Genomic DNA, 17,316 nt, shown 5'->3' with positions numbered 1-17,316 from the left:
CAGAGCAACTCCTGGCCAAATTTGGACCCTCTGTTCCGTTATATATCTCTAAAAAGTCCCCTCAGAGACATCGTTCTTCAAACACTGGTCATCAGCCTAGATTCTCTCCCCTAGGCTCTGAATAGCAATTTTGCAGTCAGCTTAGACATTCCAAGGTCAGAGATATTTTGGCACTGCCCTATTTCATACTTTATATTCTCATAACTCAATGGCTGCATACAAACTTGATTTGTTTTGTTTTGTTTTGTTCACTGTCATATTATACTAAATCTATTATTAATGCAGTATGTGAGTATATAGAATTAATTATATTCCTTCAGATTTCTTTCATCAATGTGCCCGATTCTCAAGATTTTGATCTCAGTCGGGTAGTGATAACCTTGAATGGCGGACATGTTGGGAGAAATAGACCTGCCTACTCTATTCTCTTTCGCGCCATTCTCCCTCCTCTTCCACCACCCACCCACCCCACATGCAGCATGAATATTTACATATATCAAATTTTATCTAAGGAAATACAGCTGACGAATCTGTGTTTGACAGGCGGGTTCAAACTTTGGAGTCAAAAGAAAAGTAAAGCAGAAAACGTTTAAAATTATGCATCCAAAATGTTTTATTTAAGTAACCCATTTCAAAATGTAAAGTTTTTTCCATTTAAAACATTTTTTTTTTCTGTAGGAACTATTAAGCAGAGTTACTGGCAAGGTTAGATGAATAATAAATGATTAACTGTCTCAACCCGTAATCTCCAGGCAAACTTGACAACATAATATCCTGTGAATAAAGACCATCTTTTATTTTCCAAATTGTGTTTAGAACAAGCTGCACAGTAAGCCCAATTTTACCGAATAATTTTCGACGATTTTATATTCTCTAAATATCTCAATATCAAATACATGGTAAATTTATAACAACTTGCATTTCCGTAATGTTCTATGTGTGCATCTCAAGAATGAAAGAACAATGGATATCATACAGGAGCAAAAACAAATAGGGTTGGAGGAAGGGGGGGAGAAAAGATTTTTGGTGCCAGAGTGAAGCGCCCTCCAGCATTAAATTCGATAAGGAGTTCAGGAGAAACATCATTAGCTAGAGTGTGGTTAAAATATGGAACTTGCTACCAAATGGAGTAGTTGAGGTGAATAGCTTAGATGCATTTAAGGGGAAGCTTGCTAAGTACATGAGGGGAAAAAGGAATAGAAGGTCGGGGGAGTGAGGCTAGCTGAAGTGCTCTTGCAGAGAGCTGGCACAGGTCAGACAGACTGAGTGACCTCCTTCTGTGCTGTAAGATTTCTATGATTCTATTCTATGTTATGCTGATAGGGCTAGATGAAGTAAGGTGAGAGGTGGCTCTGTGGAGCATAAACACCAGCATAGACAAGTTGGGCCGAAAGGCTTGTTTCTGTGCTGTAAATACTATGTATATACATAGTATTGACTCCAACAGATCTTGTGGAATCATTAGGATGGCACCTAATTAGCATGGTAGCAGTGTGCACCCACACCATTACTGCATCTCCAGTACTCACTTGCCCCATTCTGTTGGGAAATACGGTGCTTGGCCACCATCAGGAGGGGATGGGAATGCCCAAGCTACCACCCCGCCACCCCTCCAGGAAGAACCCATGAAGTCCCCTGTGTAAGGGAGACAATCTAGAATTAAAAAAAAACCTTGTCTTATCATTGGGTTCCAGGTTAGATTGGGAAGTGTAACTGTCAGCATAGGAAGTTCTACTCTTGGCTTCACACATTGGTGTCACTTGCCTTGCAAGGGGTGGGGGGAGGTTCTGTTCCTTACTTGGCCAACTGGAAACTCCTAGAGTAAGAAGGAACCCAGTGCCCTTTCTGTTTCAGGGACATTTCTTTGGAGTTACAGCGGGCATCTAGCAGAACATACATGGATATATGGGGCCCCTATTTGTAGAGTTGTGATAAATTTGGTAGATTTTAAAATGCTTATAGTAGAGGATTAAGCTCCCAAGATGGGTCTGTAATGGAATGCCGGCTTCAAACTAAACTATTCTTAATGATTCAGTTTCATCAGTTCTTCCTGAGAGCATTTTGCAGTGAAATATTTCATCGCTGCTGGTAGCAGAAATATTTTGTATAATGTACTAAATGTCTTGTTAGCTGAAATGAGAGGTATTGATAGGAACTTCATCAGGAGGTCCTGGTGTCCTGGCCTTCCTGCTTAAAGAAAACACTGAAAAGGTGACAGATATAAGGGCATGAAAGGAAAGAGGATTTAAAGAAAATGTAATTTAAAAGTGCAAATTGGTCCACTGCACAGGATTGATCTAAACACCGTTACCTTTGACATTGCGACACTTGAGGGGAATATTTAATTTTTGTAAGCATGTTTCTTTAAAGCAAGCTGGAAAATCATGACAATTTAAATAGTAACATGAATGGCTGTTAAGAAAATAGAATGAGAGAGAAAATCAATCATATAAATTACAGCTTTCAATGCAGGACAAATCCTTCTTTGAATGACATGGAACATGGCTATCATCAGAAGTCTCTTTCGCATGCTAATAAAAAGTAAAAATACAGAATGTCAAACATAAATGAACTCTTAAGGGATTCTCTTTGAAGTTATATTAACTATCTTCTTGTTTTTTTACTCTAACTAAAACCAATATAAGGAGAAATTTCTTATCAACATAGACTATTGAGTTCTTACCAGGTGAACTAAAATAAATGTTCTATTGCAAAGATCAGTATTTCACCTAGTTTCATTGAGAATAATTGAATCCCCAACTGCTTTTCATGATGGGTTTCTTTACATTCTAATTTGAAACAACTGCGAGAAATGTTTATATTGGTAAACAAAATGCATTACTACAACCACCATTTTGAAAAAGTGTGATAACAGCGTCATGCAGCACCTTTACAGAACTACCACTAAAGAATTAACACTAATCAAGCAATGTGTTTATGTGCCATATTCAAATATTATAATCCTGAGTTCACCGCCTCTGCAATATTCACATTGACAGCACTGCATGGAACCACAGCAGTTCCCACTCTGTACAGAAATCTCTGGTAAATCTTGAATTTATTTATTTTTCATTTTTTAATAGAAATAAATTTAATTTCAACTACTGATGTGAGCCATCAAAGTTACAGGCCACCATATGGAACATCAATTACTTGAGCATTAAGCAATACACATACATTATATGATTGGTTCATTGTGTAGCTATCACAATGCACCCGACCGATGTGGTGCCTTTTTTAAATATAAAACTGGCTCTTGTTCTAAGCAATGAAATGCTAAGCATGGAACAGATGACCAGCACTTGATTACCATGACAATGCAATAGCAGGATTTTGCACTCTGTTATTCACCAAGCCACCATCTCCATTCCCAGCAGGTTCCTGATCGGAATCCGAAAGCAGTTTTAATCAGAGAAATCACTGAATATGGATGAGACTGCAATCTCATTCCTTATCCTCATAACCTTATTCATCCAGTGGTTCAAATCAAAAAGGCCTAGGATCTAGTCACAATTTGGACCATAAAGTGAATAGTTGACTTAAAAGTATTACTTCTCATTTATGTTGTTAAACCATCAGATGAAATGTCATGAAAGCTGCACTAGGTTTTGAAGTTCTTAATATGATACTATCTGTTAATCTTAGCAGAAAGGTCATGTTACATTGCCCCAGTAAGCATAAATATGTGGCTGCAATTGTATTCCCCACAGATAAGCGAGAGTAGTCTAACGCAAAAGGTGTTACAGTTTTTGCTCTGAGGAGTCAGAAGTTAAGTACAATGGGTTACCACAACTTCCACTACCAACAATACTCTGTTCTTCAACAAATTCTAGTTCCATTCCCAGACGTTTCCCGCTTCTCATTAAGTTCTTATTCGCAATTCCCCTTATGGTGATTTCATAAGCTTGGCAGTGGCATCAGGAACAAGTATGGTGACCATATTGTCACCATTTACCAAGTTCAAAACAGAACAAAGGCAGGACAGGTAGGCGTAAGAAAGGAGTGGTGTCATAACGACAGACAATATTTTCTTCGTTGCTGATAAAAATTCACTGGAAAACATTAACTGCAAAAAATACTTATTTGAAAAGCTGGACAACATTTACTTTTTAAGATGTGTCCAGAAACTAGATTGTCGGGTCCAAAACTCGATAGGGCTTTAGCTTCCTCATGGACCTAAAATTGGGTTATTCCACAAACTGCCAGTAACAGTCATAGAAACATAGAAATTGACACCTCAGAAGGAGGTGTAAATTTCGGTCCATCGTGTCCGCGCCGGCCGACAAAGAGCCACCATGCCCTTGGTCAGCAGCCCTGAAGTCATGAGAAGAATCAAAGGCTTAGCAGCAGATCTGCTCACCAGAGCTGGGAATCTTTAAAGGTTGGAGAAAAATAAATAAATTAGAGAAAAGTAAGATTTTTTTTTAAGTTGCATTAACATGTCCCAAGGACAAAAGGAGGAAGAAAGGGAGAAAAGTAAGGAATGGATTTAATAACATTTGCTATTGTTTCCTTTTAAACAACAAAGAAAGCCTGGGCTTAAATAGGCCTTCTTTATTTCTGCAAATTTGTTTTCATCTCGGTTTTAAAAATTGCACTGTAAAAGCCTACAGTGCACAAATTTACTGCTCGCTAAAGCACGGATATGCCACAGCTGCTAAGCAAACAGTAGGCATTAGAGCTTTGAAACCATCTATTCGAAGAACTATTCAAAGAACTGATCCTCATTGAAATCCAAAAGCAATAAGGTCTTAATTTCAGCTCACCAAACAGCACCAGAATATGGTCTCATTGACATTCCAATTGTGCACAAGTAGATTCAGCTTCCCTGTTTAAGTGGCCGCTTTCAATTAATACTTACATTTTAAAAACAAACCAGGATGTGTATAAATTGCAAATTGCATTTGTCTGTGTGTATAGATGCATGAACAGATTTTAAATGAGCAAATACAAAATTATATGCAATAAGTCAAACAAGTACAGGAAGGAATAGTATCAATGACAACTTGTATCTATTTAGTGCCTTTAACATAGAGACCAAGGGGTTTCACAAAGGCACAATGTGAAAATGGATGCTGAACTAATTAAGGAGATATGACGGGTGACAAAATGCTTGGACGAAGAGGCAGATATTAAGATGAGTCTTAATGAAGGAAAGGGAAGTAGGTTCTTATGCAACCTAAACAGCACTAGAATATGGTCTCATTGATTCTGGCACCCATTCAAACCTATGGTGTTTATAGTCGCAAATAGTCTTGATTGAATCCAAGCCACTTTTACGGTTGTTAGGGAAGCTTAATCTGCAATTTTCAAAATATTCTTGCAATAGCTTCTTATGCTACCTATTAGAACTGTGGAATATACAGCGGCAGTGTAAACTTATAAAATTAAGTAAAAATATGAAATTCAACATACATTTAATAAATTGTTTCACACATAAAAGTACGTGTACACACACAGAGGAATTTTAATTACACTGGATTATTGCAATATAATATTGGAATAGAAAACGCTTCAATTAGCATTAAGGGTGCAATTTCTCCTCTATTAAGTTTAATTTGTTAGCAATTTTCTTGCATTAACATCTAAAATCATATGTTTTTTTTTTAAACATTATAACTTTTTCTTTAATGGCAAAAATAAATCCATTTCTACTTCTCTGCCAGGCTTCCAACCTTGGAACTGTACCATTTTGATAACACTGCAGCTTCTCCCTGAAGACTAACTCATTTCCTTAACACATGGTGCAGCAACAAAGAGGAGCTCTTGACTGCAAGGATGTTGTGTATCTGTAAAGCATGCACTCCCATGTTCTGCCACCAGGGAGCTCATCCCTTGAAGTCCCAAGGGATCCCAGCATCCCTTGGGAGCACTGTATATAAGCTGGCCCCTAAGGCCTGTTCCTCAGGAGTGTTTTATTAAAGACTGAGGTCACTGTTACTTTAACCTCCCTGTGTGCAGCCTCATCTGTGTTAGGAACACAATAAAGTATCCCTGCATTTCTTCACCTAACGCACATCTTACTTGATCTTAGTCCACCAGGGAATGTATTGAATTGAGGATGCAAGGTTTTCCTTAATCTTTTTTCTTCCTTAAGTTGGTTTAAATATCTGTTTTTAAATCCTAATTTCAAATTAAATAGCAGATATATAGGGGTGTTTTTTTCTACTGGGCTCTATTCCTGGAATATTGAGGAATGATCTGTGTTGAAAACTATACCAAGATAGCCACTGTAAAATAATTAACTGCAATGGACACCTATATTAGTATCAAATTTAATTCTAAATAAAACTCTTAAACACATATGGACGCACATCATTGCCAATGTCCCGCTGTAAGCTGCCTCCTGCACGACCTGCCTCCCTCAATGCGCGACTCATTCAAATATTTGCGCACGCATGGTATCTACAATGAGAAAATGAGAAAGCCGGTGAGTGGCCTGCATGAGACTTTGCAGATTGACTGCATGGCTGCGTAGCTTAGCAAGAACACTGATCATTGCATAGATCCATATTTACAAACCTGTGAAGCATTTTACATGATATTTTATCTGGACATATTTGACTTTTTTGTTGTATTGGAGAGTAAGCTTTGTCTCCATTCCCTGTTTCCACAGGTTTGCTTTGGTTGAAAGGCTGAGTTGATTACAAGCCTCTGGCAATGCTGCTCTGAACTAGTTACTAGAATGTTGGTCAGGTTGACCCAGAACTAACTCTCCGTCTCCCAGTGAGGAAACTGCCCACCCTCCACTCAATATTTTATCAGTCATATGTTGAAGACAAAAAGTAAAATATAGCTCTCCTTAAACATCAGCACTTTCTAAACCAGTTTCAGTATTGAGCTATAGCAACAGGGTAGATACCTCTAACAGCTTGCTGCTGCTTCTGCCAGCAAAAAGCAGTTCAAATAAACTAACACATTATATGCATTTGTAATGTGACTGGACCTCTTTCATATTCTCCAGAGGTTGTAAGCTGCTAGAAAGCAGTATAGTACATTGAATAGAAATGTCAGCCCCGTCAGCAGTCTTATTCTAGAAATTTCCACAGTACATTTTTATGAGCACAATTAATTTACTATTGAATCTTCAATTAAACAGAAAAAGTAGTGTTACAGAAACTGTTTGATGACATATAGTAATCAAATGCTTATTCAGATGAAACTGTCAAATTTAAAATGCTTGCTAAAATAATAACACTCAGATTTGGTTTCCACTTTCTGGAGTTGCAGCACCCTTGATCACGTGTGATAATAAAGTGAAATACACCTGTACAAATAAGCATGTCTTGGTCTAATTGAATAACTTTATGCTGCATTCACATTGCCTGTTTCCTGCCAATTGATACACCAGTGGTATAGTGGCCAGTGGTATAGTGACATCACGCTCTTTGCGTTGAGACTCGAAGAACTCAACGCCCTCCCGGATGCAATTTCTCCACCTGGGCAGTCTTCGGCCAGGTGTCAGTGGTGATGTCGTACTTTACCAGGGAGGCTTTGAGGGTGTCTTTGTAACGCTTCCGCTGTCCCCCTTTGGCTTGTTTACCATGAAGGAGTTCCGCATAAAGCATTTGCTTAGGGAATCTCGTATCTGGCATGCGAACTATGTGGCCTGCCCAGCGAAGCTGATTGAGTGTTAGCCTGCACGAGGACACTGATGTTGCTGCGCCTGTCCTCCCAGGGGATTTGCAGGATTTTGCATCGTTGGTGATATATCTCCAGCGACTTGAGGTGCCTTCTATACATGGTCCATGCCTCAGATCCATACAGGAGGGCGGGTATTACTACAGCCCTGTAGACCATGAGCTTGGTGGTAGATTTGAGAGCCAGGTCTTCATAAATTCTATACCTCAGACGGCCGAAGGCTGCACTAGCGCACTGGAGGCGATGTTGAATCTCCGCATCAATGTCTGCCTTTGTTGATAAGAGGCTCCCGAGATATGGGAAATGGTCCACATTGTCGAGGGCCGCGCCATGAATCTTGAGGATTGGAGGGCAGTGCTGTGCGGCGGTGACAGGCTGGTGGAGGACCTTTGTCTTACAGATGTTAAGCATAAAGCGTAAGAGCGTGAAGAGGACAAGCACAGACAGCAGAAGGAGCACACGGCAAACCAGCCCCACCCACCCCTTCCCACGATGAATGTCTGTCCCACCTGTGACATGGTCTGTGGCTCTCGTATTGGACTGTTCAGCCACCAGAGAACTCACTTTGGGAGTGGAAGCAAGTCTTCCTCAATTTGGAGGGACTGCCTATGATGATGAGTGACATCAGTCTCAGTAGTAATCCAGCACCATAGACATGGAGGTGTTGCCTCCAAAGGTTGTGAGCACCAGCAACAGTGCTGGCTTCTGTGCCTACGGTGGCAATTATATTGGCCGTGCTCAACCTTGGGTTCTGGGTTCTGGCTGCAGTGGAAACTGCCATTCAATTTAAAGGGAACCTGACACAGTATTGCCAAATCACTCCTTAAAACTAAGTTAAATGCATCATTAGAGAAATAAAAACTAAAAAAGGTGATTAAGTTCTAAACCATGTAGAAATTTCTCCAGTTTCAGATAATTGCTTCTGGAGTGGCAATGCACAAAATTAATTTCAATCATATTTTTCATGTTTATTATTGCAATTAAAAAAAAAATCTCATTAACAAAAATGACCAATCTTAACTATATATAAAACAAGTAACTTAATATCAGGCAAGACTATTAGCAGCAAAAATATGTGCTTTTGTCCTAAATAACCTGACTGCCAATCTTTGCTTGGTTTCTTTCACTTGATTCTCTCCACACCTTTTTTTCTTCTCAAATTCAGTTTATAATTGCTTATCCAGGTGAGGACTGTTAGTGCTAGGGAATGGAATAGTTTTCCTCTTTGGGACAAATGATAGCATCCAATACTCCCAAGTCGGGCATAGCATGGTAAAGCCAAGCTCCCTCTCCTCTGACATGAACTCAACCACAGAACAACACTTCCAACAACAATCTTTCTGCATGCCGAAGCATACTGGGAACTGGATTAAGACTGGCTGCACAGCATCCTTTCAATCACCACAAAAAAGCAGACTTTCATTCCTGCAGCCTGGTTTACATTCTGCCTAGAAAGAGAAAGAACAGGTTTCACTCATTGTATCACCAACTTTTTTTCTTTCCCTTCAGTTATTTATTTTAAATTGTTTTTTCTCAGTTACCACACTTTGGGGTCAAGTTTCGGGCCACGCCTAGAACGGCAGCCCCGACATGGACGCTTGTTTTTCGCGCCTAAAAGCACGACAAAAATCTACCTTGTAATTCTCGTGCTCCTTGCTGGTCCCTGGAAGCTCGGCGTGGCGCGCAGACAGCAGCGGGGGGCGGAGCCACAGAGTCGCGCCGATTCTGTAAGTGGAAGGGGGCGGGGCGAAGTCAAATGAGGGAACGTCGTGCCAGCAGCCCTGCGCGTGCCAGCAGCCCTGCGCGTGCCAGCAGCCCTGCGCGTGCCAGCAGCCCTGCGCGTGCGCAGTAGCCCAGAAACATTGGCACTCAGCCATTTTTAAAGGAACTTAAAGAAAAGTGCTGATTTGTCTCGTGGACCTCTGGAAAGGCTTGGGATTGAATTTTGGTGATTTTTTTGGTGTCTGAAGGAGTGCTTTTAGCAGCACTGTTGAATAAATCATTTGCTGAAATCAGTGAGTGCTGCTTTTCACTGCTACACTTCCAGAACAGGTGCTGCATAGGTGCATGCAAATTAAGGACTGTGTGTTTTGAAAAATAAGAGTGTCAATTCAATACAGCAATGGAACAATGTCCACCAAGAACAAAGAATTTCTTGCATGAGGAAGTGGAGATATTAGTCAACGTCACTGAGCAGAGATGGCAGGAGCTAGATACCAGCAACAGAGGTCGCATAAAAGTGCCACCTAAAGAAATGAAGAAACATTGGAACCAAGTTGCATAAGATTACTGCGCAGTGGTGCACACCATGAGATCTGGAAGCCAGTGTAAAAAGAAATGGAACGACCTTGGTCAAGTAGTTAGTGTAAGTAATATTTTCATTTTTTAATGTTATCATAATTGTAACGTGACTATCTGTATGTCCCACCCTGCAGAAAGACGTACTCTGCTAAAATTATATTTTACTGTTTGCAGAAGAAATTGGTCCACAACAAAAGGGAAACAACTCAAACAGAAGGAGGCACGCCCAATCTGCATCCACTGACACCCTTGGAACAGAGGGTAGCTGCTATGATGAGTCGTACTTGGAGAAAAGCAGTCAGTACAGCACAAGCTGGGTCCACACGCGAGGGAGAGGGTAAGTCCTGAAAATGCATCGTGGCCCTTCAAATCAACCTGCTGCCTGGCCTGCTATGTGTGAGAGTACTCATGCCACCCATCCTGCCCCCTCCCTTGCAGTTAAACATTTGACTGTTCTGATGTATTTTGTAGAACATGATGATGATGATGATTATGATGATGCCAACCCTGAGGATCCTGAAGATACAGAACAAGAACCAGTACAACCAGATGCGGACGATCCAGACTGGATGATGGCGGCGATGACTGAAATGTCTACAGGGGAGAGCTTCCAAATTAATGTTTATGAGCCCCTATTAAGGGGCATCAGAGTTTCAACCCCTTGCATAGGTTCTGGTTCCACCTTCCATGGTTTTGATTTCGATGTTGCGGGTCCGAGTGGTGCTGCTGGTGTAATGCAGCAGTTTACAGCCAGTGCCCCACCGTCCGAGCCTGCGCCTCCCACTCGCATAGGTTCTGGTTCCACCTTCCATGGTTTTGATTCCGACGTTGCGGGTCCCAGTGGTGCTGGTGATATACCCATTCAGTTTACACCCATTCACCCACCATCCCAGCCCACGGCTCGCACTCGAGTGCTGTCGTCTGGAACACTGAGCGCCCCACCGTCCCAGCCCGCGCCTCTCACTCTAGTACTCCCGTCTGGAACACAGAGCGTCCCACCGTCCCAGCCCGAGCCTCTCACTCTAGTGCTGCCGTTTGCAACACCGAGCGTCCCACCGTCCCAGCCTGCACCTCCCTGTGTAGTGCTGCCATTTGGAACACCGAGCGTCCCACCGTCCCTGCCCCCGCCTCCCAGTGCAGTGGTGCCGCGAGGCAGATCCAGGCAGAGGAAAAGGAGATTGGAGACACGCTCGCCTGAGATGCAGCGTGCAACAGATGCGGCTTAGGTTGTGGCATTGGGTATGGAGACCAAATGAGCTTACCCGATCACTCATCAGTAGCGTCAGTGCAGTACGTGAAGAGGTGACGGTCCTGACGGGAGAAATAGCAGTAATGACACGGGAACTTCGGGAGGGAATGTCCGAGGGAGTGCAATCGACGGCACAGGCCGTCAAGGAGGGCATGGAAGCAACGGAACAGGCCCTCATGGAGATAGCTGTTGCAATAAGGGCACACAGCCCCGCCAATCAAATGACACCGCCATGAAGAAGTGAACATTTACTGAGATGTGGATGAGAGATGGTTGCAGCCTTTCTTTGCTGCTTTTGTTCTTGTTCTTGATGTAGCTGTAGTAGCGTTTTTCAAATTGAAATTGTTTTGTAAGTTTTGTAACTTTACAACTTATAAGTGATCTTAGGGTTTTTAAGTGATCTTATAGTGTAAATGCTCTCACATTTTGTATCTTATTTAATTTTGCACCTAAGAAGTGATCCTGAAGTGATCTTAAGAGTGTAAGATTTTTCACATTGAAATTGTTCTGTAACTTTACAAGTTTATAAGTGATCTTAAAGTTTTTAAGTGATCTTCAAGAGTCATATTAAAAAGTAAAGTTGGATACAACAAATATTTTATTAGTGACGTTAATAAAATATTTTTTCATTAAAACTGATTCATCTTCCATTAACACAACACAACGTAGGAACAACTCCAAAGAATAAACATGTCCATGCGCAACAGTGGTCACAGAGCCCTCAGGCATCAGTAGTTGAAGCGTTCACGGATGAGCTGCTGGCGCAGGGCTCGAGCAATCATTAAAGGAGCACAATGGACGGCCCTCCTCCGACCCAGGCACTTGCATGCTTTCCTGATCGTCGTCATCATCCTCATCCTGCTCTTCCAAAATACCATCATCAGGCACTAGACCCTCACGTGGGTCTTCTGGTTCCACTACCAGCTCCTGCTGCCTCATGATGGCTAAGTTATGCAGTATGCAGCACACAACAATGAAGTGACCAACAATCTGAGGAGAATATTGCAAGTGGCCTCCAGAATGGTCCAGGCATCGGAAACGCTGTTTCAATATGCCAATGGTCTTCTCAATGATGCTGCGCGTCGCAATGTGCGCCATGTTGTATTGACGGTCAGCTTCTGTCCGTGTCACGCGTAGGGGCGTCATGAGCCAGGTGGTCAGGCCGTACCCTTTGTCTCCCAGTAGCCAGCTCTGCCCTTCTGGCTGCTGCTCAAACATATCAGATATAACGCTGTCGCGTAGGATGAACGCATCATGGGTGCTGCCAGGGTATCTCGCATCGACTGACATGATGCGCTGCTTGTCGTCACACACGAGTGCACATTAATGGAGTGGAAACCTTTTCTATTCCTGTACTGCTCGGAATCCTCCACAGGTGCTCGCAAGGCGATGTGGGTACAATCAATGCACTCTGTACCTTTGGAAAGCCAGCAATCCTGAAGAAGCCCACAGCTCTCTCATGGATCACTTATGCGGTCATTGGGAAATTGATGAAGTCATTCATCCGTGCATACAGTGCAGCTGTGGCCTGATAAACACAGGCATGTATTGCACGTTGAGACATGGCGCACACATCTCCAGTTGTAGCCAGAAACGATCCCGAGGCATAGAAGGCAAGGCAGTTGGCGTTCTGCTTCTGGGCTGCAAATCTGCTCTCAGCATATCACAGATCTCAACGACAACTTCTCTGCAGTAACGCAGCCTTTTGACACAATCAGCCTCGCTCATGTCCAGGTACAAGCGCCTGGCTCGATATTGCCGACGTGGGTAAGGTCTCCTGCCCATCAGCCTACGGGCTATGACCTTGCTGGTACGGTGAGCTCTAATCAATTCTCTCCTATGCAGTGAATTGCTGGCGAACCAGTGCATAATCCGTGGTGTTGACAATGCAGCACCCATTCTGCAATTACAAATTTAAGTTTCAAACTGGCTATCTGGCTGCCTCTCCCTGTCCCTGGCCAAATGGCCTCAGTTACCCTCGCAGCTCGAAGGCTGCTTGCTCTGTCTTCGGCTGCCGTCGAGTCACTGACGCGCCCCTGTCTCCTACATGGAAGGCCTGCCTGAAGCACCGCAAAATTCAATATTTTGTATTTGCTTTGTTTATAATTTTTTTATTCAGGATGGCTCTTTATTTGTATAAGTAAGACTGTTGAATGCTTGTAAAATGTAATTAATTCCCTTCCCCCCCGCCCCCCTCCACCCCCCGGAACCTACGCCTGATTTCTAAAGTGTAGGCAAAGTTTTTCTGAGCATACAAAAATCTAGACTTACTCCATTCTAAGTTAGTTTGGAGTAAGTTTTCACTGCCTAAACTTTCAAAACAGGCGTAAGTGGCTGGACACGCCCCCTTTTGAAAAACTAAATCTGTTCCAAAATGAAACTGTTCTAACTGACTAGAACTGGAGCAAACTAAATGCCGAGAATTGCAATTTCTAAGATACTCCATTCTAAACCAGTTGCTTGGAGCAACTCAGGCCGAAACTTGACCCTTTTGGGCACAAATTTGGCCAGGAGTTGTTCTGTTTTTTTTGGAGCAACTTGATTTTTCTGGAGTATCTTAAAAATCCCCATTCTGCACATTTAATTTGCACTAGTTTAAGTGAGTTAGTTAGGATATTTTTAGTTTAGTTTTTTTTCAAAAGGAGGCGTTACCAACCACCTATGCCTGTTTTGGCCATTTAAGCCAGTTTGGTTATCTAATAGTTGCTCCAAACTAACTTAGGCCAGCGTATGTGGCCACTTGTGGCCGCACAAAAAACCCTTGCGGAGAGTTACGAAATCAGCGCAGGTAGCCTCCAAATGACAGTGTTATGATAGGAATGCTATTTTTTTTTATCCCAAGCAGCGAGACTGGACAGGGTGTACATGCTATCAGCCTGATTAAACTGAGTATGGGGTTTTTACAAGAATAAAAATGATCTTGTAATGAAGGTTGAAGTATAGGGGCCACTTAAGCAAGGGGAGGGTTTTCTTTGTAAATAATAGATCAAAAGCACCAACGCTCTTGCCTAATGGTGTGCGGCATCACACCACATTGGATTCTGACTTCTGCAGCACCAATTGCCCTAACTAGGTTTAGAAATTTAAAACGTTAGACTTAACAAAAAAAGCATGTCAAAATGTAAACTTAAATTTTGGTGTTCAGCATTGCGTAGTGTGACTCTGATAATTAGTAATATTTTAGACTTCTATGCAATAGTGGGTGAGCTGTAAGATTCTGCAGAAAGGACATTTTTTGTAAAGATAGCTAGATATTAAGGTACTGGAAAATCTTTGAAGATTCTTTCTCTCCCCACCGATCAAAACTCTTCCCCCCCCCCCCCCCCCCCGGATCAAAACCCTTCCCGCCACCAAACTGTTGCTTGTAGCCCTCAGCAGGGAAGGCAGTGGCTGGCCTGTGCAGCAGGCCACTTGGCCTAGGATAGGGGCGGGTCGTGTTGGGTCCCACACTGCAGGCATCATCATTTCCATCATGGGAGGAGCTACTGCGCCTGCGTGAACGCTCTACTGCGCATGCGGACAGCTACCGGCACTGCTTTCGACGCAGGCTGTAGCTCCGCTCCCCGACTCCATGAGAAATGCCGTGCCAGGACCCGGGACACATATTAGAGCAGCCAGAATTGTTAGTAAGTTCTTTGGCTCCGTTTTGAGCGCACAAAGTCACCGCATCTCGGGAGAGTGCGCCAGAAAAAGAGGTTGGGGAAATTTGGGCCCATTCTGCTGTGTTCCAGTATGGAGTATTGCTCGTGCCACTGATCAGTCCTTTAACATTTGGGATAATCGTAATTCTCTATTTTCTTTTCTGCCTGGTTGCAGAGCACATAAGCACTGTGACATTCTCCTTTGATTCAAAGCAATGCCGAGCACTAAAATCACTTAAAGGTGGTAGTAGTGAAACATATCATTTAAATGTGAAGTCAATAAAGCATGTTCTCAGAATATGAATTTTCCCTTCAAAATTAAATTTTTGGCATGGAGACGGATAGGCACGAGAAGCACAAGCCTCCTTTGAAGTATTGGAAAGAAGGGCAGCAGTATTGCACAATGCGTTAGAGCTGCTTTAAGCACAGCACGTCCCCCCACCCCCACCCCCACCCCCTCCCTCTCCATGTTTCCAATTTGAGCCAAGGAGGGAATGAAAAACAATCTGAAAGTCAGTCATGTATGACTATTCTTAACAGAACTTTATACCCAATTACAGAGATAAAAAAGGATTGCATTTATTTAGCGGCTTCCACAACTACTGGACGTTCTAAAGCGCTTCACAGCGAGTAATTTTGAAGTGTAGTCACTGTTGTAACGTAAGAAACGTGGCATCCAATTTGTACTCAGCAAGCTCCTACAAACAGCAATGTGATAATGACCAGATAATGGGCTCAATTTTGGCTGAGCCCGTTTTTCGGCGCACTTACTGGAGTTGCACCGCTTATTTACGTTCCCAGATACGGCGAAAAGAAATGTTATAACTTTGGCCTCTGTCTGGCCTCTTCACCACAGTCGCGCAGCGTGGCCAGTCGTTCTGCGTTGGAAAATGTGCCGGGACGTCTGTACATGCGCGGTGGTGATTCGTGATGTCCGCGCATGCGTAGTAGCGCGCAACATGTTATTTTGGTGGAGCCACTCTTGAGAAACTGGGGTAACGGCCGTTGAGAAGTTCTGGATGTGGGATGATGTGAGTTGTGTAGATTTGCTTACAATACTCCATTTTCTTTTGTTATGAGGAACATTCTACAAAATGTTATATTTTCTCTGTAAATGTTTGCCCTGTGCCCACCATCATTTATTTTTTAAAGACTAAGATGAGGAGTATTGTATTCTCAGCTATTAACTTGCAATTAATTAATTGTAGATAAAATAATTTCAAAGTATTAAGATACAGGTGGCCGAGTGACCTCCCGGTGCGATCGATCTCTTAGAAATCACCGGCTGGCAGGAGCACTAAGAGATTGATCGCACCGGGAGGCCACTTGGCCAGGGCTAGGGGCGGCAGGAGAACTGATAGAAATCACCGGCAGGCAGGAGCACTATCAGTGCTCCTGCCTGCCCCTAGCCCTGGCTGAGTGACCTCCCAGTGCGTTGTCCCACCCCTAACCCAGGCCGAGTGGCCTCCCACACCGGCCCGCTGCCTTTCCGAGCTGAGTTTGAAGATGAAGGTAGGACTTCAATTTTTTATTTCTTATTGAATTGTTAGTACTTTTTGTTTGCAAACATTGCTAAGGGTAAGGCTTGGGGTTGGTTTAGGTGCAGGTCCTCGCCACTTCCCGCTCCTATCCCAGGCCGAATGGCCTCCGATGTACCTACCTGCGCTGATTTCTTTAACTCTCCGCAAGGGTTTTCTGAAGTGGCCACATACGCTGGCATAGGTAGAAATGGAGTAACTATTAGCTGGTTAAAGTTGCCTAAATGGGCAGAACTGGCGTAGGTAATGCCCCCTTTTGAGAAAAAAAAACTAACCTAAAAAAATCATAATTAACTCAGTTACGCTGGTGCAAATTGATTGGGGAAAATGGGTATTTTTAAGTTACGACAGAAAAACCAAGTTACTCCAAAAAAAACGGAGCAACTCCAAGCCAAAATTGAGCCAAATCTGTTTTTGTTATGTTGATTGGGGAATAAATATTGGCCAGGACACCGGGGATAACTCCCCTGCTCTCCTTCGAAATAGTGCCATGGGTTCTTTTATGTCTACCTGGGAGAGCAGATGGAGCCTCGGTTTAAAGTCTCATCGGACAAACGGCACCTCCGACAGTGCAGCACTCGAGTATCAGCTCAGATTTTTGTGCTAAAGTCTCTGGAGTGGGACGTGAACGACATTTTCTGAGGTCCAGTAGCAACTGCCTCTCTTCTTAGCCAATGAATATTGCATAGAACAGCAAGATGTAAGAAAAGGATCAAGCGAAAATATAAATTACAGTATGGCTAGGAATTAGTGCAACATGAATTTTGAAGGAGCTACTCAACACATCACTGACTACTACTCACTCAGTCAAGATGACAGCACAGGACTGGATTTCTGGGCGACTATCTATGCCTTTTAAGTCTGATTTGCAAAAATAGATACGTCAATAAGCATCAACTATATACATAGACTATTGAGCTTCAAGCCGATCAAGCTGTTAACTGAC

At 42.8% G+C, this 17,316-nt stretch overlaps 2 protein-coding genes and 1 long non-coding RNA gene across 6 annotated transcripts in view; 2 read left to right on the top strand and 1 right to left on the bottom strand.

The window, feature by feature from the left end:
• The window catches only part of LOC139259998 (microtubule-associated protein 2-like), a 607,920-nt gene that overhangs the window by 368,705 nt on the left and 221,899 nt on the right, over window positions 1-17,316 (bottom strand). The window lies entirely within an intron of this gene.
• LOC139259999 (uncharacterized) overlaps window positions 1-17,316 on the top strand; it is a 90,161-nt gene that overhangs the window by 1,072 nt on the left and 71,773 nt on the right. For 2 of the 4 annotated variants that reach the window (XR_011592699.1, XR_011592698.1), the window contains exon 1: window positions 14,704-14,817. The exons of 1 other annotated variant lie outside the window; for it this stretch is intronic. This is a non-coding gene — a long non-coding RNA (uncharacterized lncRNA). Of the gene's footprint in view, window positions 1-14,703; window positions 14,818-17,316 lie in introns of those variants that run through there. One more of the 4 variants, XR_011592701.1, reaches the window with a different exon arrangement.
• Window positions 9,540-11,511, top strand: LOC139259325 (uncharacterized). Its single transcript, XM_070874851.1, has 2 exons — window positions 9,540-10,279; window positions 10,414-11,511. Exons 1-2 carry the CDS (start codon window positions 10,213-10,215, stop codon window positions 11,166-11,168), a joined length of 822 nt encoding a protein of 273 aa, XP_070730952.1. The 5' UTR covers window positions 9,540-10,212; the 3' UTR covers window positions 11,169-11,511.

Source organism: Pristiophorus japonicus, chromosome 3, assembly GCF_044704955.1.
Source record: "Pristiophorus japonicus isolate sPriJap1 chromosome 3, sPriJap1.hap1, whole genome shotgun sequence".
Classification (NCBI taxonomy): domain Eukaryota; kingdom Metazoa; phylum Chordata; class Chondrichthyes; family Pristiophoridae; genus Pristiophorus; species Pristiophorus japonicus.
Note: the sequence above shows the minus strand (reverse complement) of the source record. Positions and strands in the feature narration are given on the sequence as shown.